We start from the raw sequence: 7,633 nt of genomic DNA on the forward strand, positions 1-7,633 counted from the left end.
GCTCCCCTTTTGAAAAAAAATCTGTTGGGCTCTTTTTGGCATCAAGACAATTATTCTCATTGCCAGACAAGACACTGTTTTAAAAGATAATAATAATAAAAATAAAATATAAAATTTAAGAGGATTGGGTTTATTCCAGGAATAAACTAACTAGCTAACAGATATAGATATAGCAATCCTTTTGATTAATGTTAACTAGCTTAACATATTGATAATTGGCCTGTTTGACCTTTTCATCATTTAATTAAGAAGTCTTTTTTTTCCAAAGATTGTTGAACATCTTTTTAAACAAAGGTTTATTTGTAAAAAAAAAAAAAAACTGCAAAGTTTTTTGCTTCTTGCTGCCGGTTTGCTGAACACCCTGAGGCTCATGTTCATCACCATGTCTGTGTCGATCAAACTTGAACTTCTGCCTTAGCATTTGTACAATCATGGGGCGTTCAAACACAACTCAAAAAATGAAGTTACTGCACCAAAATAACGGGTTTAACTGTTGTAACGGCTAGACAAGAGCGGTATTTTGCCACATTTTGTTTTTTAAATCCAAGGAAAGGCTGTGGCTTGCTTAAAAACAATAGGCTATGTGAATGGGCAACAACACAACAACTGCTCAGTGTTGTATGTTGTGTTTTTGGATACCTGCGAACATGTCAGGTTGATTGACAGTTTCACCTCTGAGTCACAAAAGTTAGCCGCATTTGGCGGGTGCCAACTTCAGGGCTTAGTTCCCTTAAAATGCGATGTCAGAGGACTATTTGTTGCTTATTATAGGGGAGCGTCACTAGGCATAGAATTTTCAGCAACCAAAATCTACAAATCAATTCAAAGAGACTCTATTTTAAACTTGAGAGACTCACAAAGAGAAAAGTCAAAATGAGAAACATTTTATTGAAATAAATGAAATAAGTTCTTTTAGGCACGGACCCTGGCACAAGACTTGGATACTGGGAATGGATACGTGCTATAAAAAGTAGCTTAGAAAAAAGAAAGGGAGCTAGAGCTAAAGGCCAAGCTATGAGAATTCAGAAAATCACATTTGAGAAGACGGAAGGAGTGGCTTAAGCCTGGCATACACTGCATGATATTTTAATTTGTTGCACGCTGCTTCAACTCAAACTGTACGACAAAGCAGCAGGGTTTAAAAGTTCACAGTTTAAGATGTATGTTCTCACACTGTTTGACCCGACGCTCTGATGCAATCTATGAGTTCTGATGCGAACTGGAGCTATATAAATAAACTGAATTGAAATGAATTTAATTAAATGCAGAGAGTGAATTTTGTTGCTCTGTACTTGTGAAAGTGTAATGACAATTTAAAAAAGCTTAAAAAAGAAAGCTGGAATGTGCGCCTGCTTTGGATAAAACTTCTGTGCCATTTATTATTTGGATTCCCCAAGTTTCATTCTGTGTTTTTGTTAAAAATTATAATGCATTTAGCAAATTTAACCACAAAATGCCATTATCTATCCCAGTATTCATTTTTGACACCACTCTTTAACTGATCAAAGTGATAAGCACTGTCATGACAGCTTATTATGTACGGACACTATACAGAATCACATATATAGTTTAGTCTACTGAATTCCATTACTGTGTGTTTGTGTTAGTGGTAGATTAATTGATTTATTGATCTAATGGATGAATTACAGCCTTAGAGGAGTGTGTTGGGTTAGAGGAAAGACTACTGTGTCAACATGGGAAAGTTCCTCAGCTAACATCTGCACTTTAGTGGTTCAATTCAATTCAATTCAATTCAGTTTATTTATATAGCGCCAAATTCACAACACATGTCATCTCAAGGCACTTTACAGTTCAACCAGATCATACAGTCAAATTGATACAAAGTTTTCTATCTAAGGAAAACCAGTTGATTGCATTGACTCATTGACTCAAATACAATCCCCCACACTAAGCATGCTTGTAGCGACAGTGGAGAGGAAAAACTCCCTTTTAACAGGAAGAAACCTCCAGCAGAACCAGGCTCAGTGTGAGCGGCCATCTGCTGAGGCCGACTGGGGTTCAAGGAGACAGAAGCAGAGATACAAAAAGCAGCTGTAAAAGGCGGCCCCGTCCAGGAAACACACAGCCAGGCAGACGAGCTCCAAGGCAGCTCCCATGCCAGAGGACGAAGAGAGCACATCCACTCAGTCACGGTCAGAGAAACAGGACCACACTGGAAAACAGGCCGATCTCCAACATCTATTAACAAGGGTGTTGATAGAAGCAGCACAGCTGATGTTTTTTTCCAGGATGACGTCACAGCCAAACAGGAACAGACGAGGCAAAGCTACTCTGAGGAAAAGCAGAGAGAGCAGAAGGTTAGAGATTGAACTAACAGATTCTGCAGAATAGGAGAACAGAGAGAGAATGAAGCAGAATGATGAAATGGGGGTCCCTATGTCCTCCAAAAGTCTAAGCCTATAGCAGCATAACTATAGAGATAGCTCAGGATAACCTGAGCCACCCTAACTATAAGCTTTATCAAAAATGAAAGTTTTAAGCCTAGCCTTAAAAGTAGACAGGGTGTCTGCCTCACGGACTAAAACTGGTAGTTGGTTCCACAGGAGAGGAGCCTGATAACTAAAAGATCTGCCTCCCATTCTACTTTTAGAAATTCTAGGAACCACTAGTAAACCTGCAGATTGAGAGCAAAGTGCTCTGTTAGGAACATAAGGAACAATCAGATCTCTGATATAAGATGGAGCTTGGCCATTTAAGGCTTTATATGTGAGAAGGAGGATTTTAAATTCTATTCTTGATTTAACAGGAAGCCAATGAAGAGAAGCCAGGATAGGAGAGATATGATCTCTCTTTTTCATTTTCATTAGAACTCTGGCTGCAGCATTTTGGATCAGCTGAAGGCTTTTAACTACAGTTTGTGGACTTCCTGATAGTAAAGAATTACAATAGTCCAGCCTTGAAGTAACAAATGCATGGACTAGTTTCTCAGCATCACCCCTGGACAGGATATTTCTAATTTTTGCAATGTTCCTCAGATGAAAGAAGGAAATTCTAGAAACCTCTTGGATATGGGATTTAAATGACAGGTCCTGATCAAAAATAACACCAAGATTTTTTACTTTATTATCTGAAATCAGTTTAATCCCATCCAAATGAAGTGACTGGCTAATCAGTTTCTTTTTCAGAGACTCTGGTCCAAAGACTATAACTTCTGTTTTGTCTGCATTCAGAAGCAGAAAGTTAAGAGTCATCCAGGTTTTTATGTCTTCAAGACATGCCTGTAATCTATGTAATGGGTTAGCTTCATCTGGATTTATAGACAGATATAGCTGGGTATCATCAGCGTAACAGTGGAAATTAATCCCATGCTGTCTAATAATTCTACCAATTGGGAGCATGTATAAAGTAAAGAGAATTGGTCCTAGCACTGATCCCTGTGGTACTCCACAGGTAACCTTTGAGCGTGTTGAAGATCTATCATTAACATGAACAAACTGAATTCGATCAGATAGATAAGATTTAAACCAGTCTAGTGCTGTTCCTTTAATTCCAACAAAATATTCAAGTCTTTCTGAAAGAATATTATGGTCAACTGTATCAAATGCAGCACTAAGATCCAACAGGACGAGCACAGATACAAGTCCATTATCTGAGGCCATGAGAATATCATTAGTGACTTTCACCAGAGCTGTTTCAGTGCTATGATGAGCTCTAAAGCCAGACTGAAACTCTTCAAAAAGTTCATTATGGTGGAAGTGATCGCAGACTTGTTTGGCAACTACTTTCTCAAGAATTTTGGATAAGAAAGGAAGATTGGATATAGGTCTATAATTGACCAAGTCATCTGGGTCAAGAGACGGTTTCTTAAGCAGAGGTTTAATTACAGCAATCTTAAAAGCTTTAGGTACATATCCCTGTAACAGAGATAGATTAATCACATCTAAAATGGAGGAGGAGATCAAAGGGAATACCTCCTTAAATAACCTGGTTGGAACTGGATCTAACATACAAGTTGAAGGCTTAGATGAAGACAATAATTTTGCTAATTCAGAGAGTTCAACTGGATCAAAGCAGTCTAAACCCGGTTCAGATTCCATGACTACCTCAGGTACAATCGCGGATAGAGGAGTGCTTATGATCTTATTTTTAATAAGATCAATCTTATTTATAAAGAATCCCATAAAATCATTGCTGCTAAGAGCAGGTGGAATGGACGGTTCAACAGAGCTATGGCTCTGGGTGAGTTTGGCAACTGTATTAAAAAGAAATCTAGGATTATTCTTATTCTCCTCTATTAATGAGGAGAAGTATGCTGCTCTTGCTTTACAAAGGGTCCTCTTATACAGCAGTAAACCATTTTTCCAGACTAGGAAGGACTCTCGCAGGCCTGTGGAGCGATATTTTCTCTCCAGTTTCCTAGCATTTTGCTTCAAAGTACGCAGCTCTGCATTAAACCAAGGAGCAAGCTTTCTATTTTTAACGGTTTTCATTTTCAAAGGAGCTGCGTTGTCTAAGGCAATACGCAGAGAACTAGCAACCCCATCAACAAAATCCTCAACCTGTGAAGGGGAATAAGCTAAGCTTTTGCACTCTGCAGCACTGCTCAGTGACACAGAGCAGAGAGAAAGTGAAGCAGATTCTTTAAAATTTATAACTGCACTATCTGATAAAGATCTACTTTCAGCTCAGGCAGCTCTGCTGATTTTCATGGAGCCCAGAGACTATCTCTGCATCTTGAGGATTTGTGGAGTCTCCTTTCCGGTTCTATCTTCCTCTTTTTCCCTTTTTTTTTTTGACCTGATCTTATTTCTGTTTTAATATCTCCTGTCCGTAATCCTTATCCGTCTTAATGTGCTTCCTGTCGTCTCCTGCAGCTCACAAGGAGACATCTGAGGACTGTCAGAGCTGTCTGGAGTGTTCCCGGGACAACGGCTGTGTACGCTGTCCAGAGCGACTCTTCCTGTTCCTCCAGAGGAAAGGGATGTCTCATCATGGAACTTGTCTCCACTCCTGTCCTGCTGGACACTTTGGACAGAGAGGGAGGGACGTGAACCGCTGCATGAGTATGTATAATTATGTGGTTTATGAAGAACTGCCAAAGAAAAGTTCAGATACATTTATTTAACAAACATTTTTAGATAAGAATTTGAATTTCTCCTCACTTTCTTTGTTGGATTTTAATCAGCCAAACCTTTTTGTTATAGTGTCAAATAGACTTTATCAATAGATTTTCAGGCTTTCTGAAGTTCTTTTAAGGTATATTTGATGTTTGGCTGCTTTAGTTCCTGTTGATTTTTAAAGCATAACTTTCTCCGTGTGCTTAAAAAGGAAAAAAAAAAACAATAGGATAGTAGGTGAAGACAGTTGTGTCTAACAAAAACCCTACAAACACATCCACTCCTAGTTTTTAGTGTAACTGTGTAAATGTGAGTGCCTTGATCCAAACAGTTAAGATTTATAAGAATTTCGTCCCCCTTATTCTGGGCCTTCCTTATTTTGTAGTATCTGGGGTTAAGCTGCTTTTCAGAGGAGCTGGTGGAGTTAAACCCACCTGTTCAGGCCGTAATCTGATTGCATGTCAATAAGCAGACAAAGATAGATTTCTCATGTTTTATGCTATTCTAAATGTGTTAATTATAAACCTTAACTTAAGTTATTTGACAATACTTTTTTTTTTACTTTTGTTTGAAGTATTTTGAGATGGACAACAGATTTCAGGTGCATTATATTTTGTTAGTAAGTATTGTCCTTTTTTTTATGTAATTATCATCATTACCTCCATCATGGCTTAGAACCTCGTCTTTCTCTATGACCGCTCAAACGGCTAGTAGAACCTGCACGCTTCTCACTTGCATAGGCGAAATCAAACTCATTTGCATGTCCTTGTGCAGCAGTCTTTGTAGATTACCAACAACACACCCACTTATGGCAGATAGAAAAAATACAAACAAAATTGCTCATGAATTTTAGTGCCTATTATTTGGAACCCTTAAAGATCAGGCACTTAATGTTTGTTTAGCTCACTGTAAAGAAGGCTTATTTTGCAAGGAATGCAGCTGTAAAAAAATGCTTCCACCTGCAGTTCATTTGTGATCCGTAGAGGGTGTCATGTATTCTTTCCAGTGCAAATCGGATTTCAACCAACTTAAACCTGCTGGAATCTCAGATATCACAGAGTGTTACAAGCAAACAGAATCAGAAACTATAGCCCCATTTACACTACCCTTTTGAAACCATTAAACAATTGGTCTGAGCAGGGTAACCGAGAAAACTGTTGAGTGTAATCGGCACGCAGAACTGAACCGGACTGTGCCAGATACAACTGAACTGCGCTAACATCAGTAGTAACTAGTTAATCGGTAGGGCTCTGCGCGGTTCAATTCTGGCTTGGTTCTCAGATAACAAAGAGCGTGTAAGCAGACTACGTCATCTCCTTACAGTCAGTAATCAGACATTTCAGACATTCGTATAATTACAAGGTTCCCTACTGTGCAACACGATTTGCTGTGATGATTCTGCTTAGCAGTGGATGAACCTCAATATCTGTTGTTGTTTCCTGCATCTGTAATCCCTGAATAGACTATAATTTTTCGTATCCACTTCCCAAAAGCCGACTCTGCAAGTAAATTCACCAAAGGCAGCCTTATTTGCCTGACTCTCTAAATATCACAATGATAACAAAAGAAGTATTCCTGAAAGTTAGGGACGCCAGCTTGTTGGTTTGCTGTTTGTTTCTCTCTAGAGAGCAGTAGTACCGTTGATCGCCACTAGGAGGGGAGGAACTGTGCTAGCGTGGTGTGTAAATGATCGTAAGGAACCAAGCTCGGAACTGTTAACTGATCCAACCTCGGTCCGAACTCGGCACGGTTCGGTTTTCAGGAGGTGGAGTAAATGGGGTACATGTCCCATTAGATAAGGATTTCCAAACCTTTCGTGATGTGGGCCATGATTCTTATGTAAAAGGGATGTATTGAGAGCAAAAAGAAAATACAAATTTAAAATCTGAAATAACTAAACTTCTTATTATAATTATTATCTTATTATAATTCAAATTTCTTTGAATAAAAAACTAAGCAGGCAGTATTCTAATTGAACAATTAAACTGTCAGCCATACTGTAGTAAGGGGATCTGAAAGGATTCTAGGCCCAAAACTTTAGAAGGTTTGTGTCTTTTGAAGATTTTTGTGGGCTTGAATAGAAAAAAAAAACAAAAATTGTCCTGTTTCCAGCAATTAGATAGGGATTTTTGTATTAACTAATTAAAAGCAGATGATGGTACAACAAACTTCTCTTATAAATCAAAACAACTGCCAAGATAAGGTCCTTACTATGAATTCAAAAGTAAAGGGAAATATTGGTTAAGCTTTTATTGCATGTGCATGAATATTTAACTAAATCCAGAATAATTTTCTCTTCTTTAAAAAGAGAAATTCTCCATAAATTAGAGTCCAAATCTTTACCCTTTCGATTTGCAATCAGGGGCAACAAAAAAAGAAAATCAGTTCCTGTGGTGTTAAGGTGAAATAATAGTATACTCTGTTCCTACATCTCCTCCCCAGGATTCATTTGATTGAGATTGAGAGAAGAAGCCACAAATAAACAGGATTTAGAGATAAAATTCATTTATCTCATTTAGGAAATGGATATATCCATGAGACCAAACAAAAAGCTA

The 7,633-nt window shown here is 38.2% G+C and overlaps 1 protein-coding gene across 2 annotated transcripts in view; it reads left to right on the forward strand.

Annotated features, from left to right (window-relative positions):
* rspo4 (R-spondin 4) overlaps positions 1-7,633 on the forward strand; it is an 80,531-nt gene that overhangs the window by 24,247 nt on the left and 48,651 nt on the right. For both annotated transcript variants that reach the window (XM_038297533.1, XM_038297535.1), the window contains exon 2: positions 4,836-5,024. In XM_038297533.1, coding sequence (XP_038153461.1) covers positions 4,836-5,024 — 189 coding nt within the window. The remainder of the gene's footprint in view (positions 1-4,835; positions 5,025-7,633) is intronic.

The sequence above is a fragment of the Cyprinodon tularosa genome, unplaced genomic scaffold (genome assembly GCF_016077235.1).
Source record: "Cyprinodon tularosa strain WSP-4 unplaced genomic scaffold, ASM1607723v1 ctg390, whole genome shotgun sequence".
Lineage (NCBI taxonomy): Eukaryota > Metazoa > Chordata > Actinopteri > Cyprinodontiformes > Cyprinodontidae > Cyprinodon > Cyprinodon tularosa.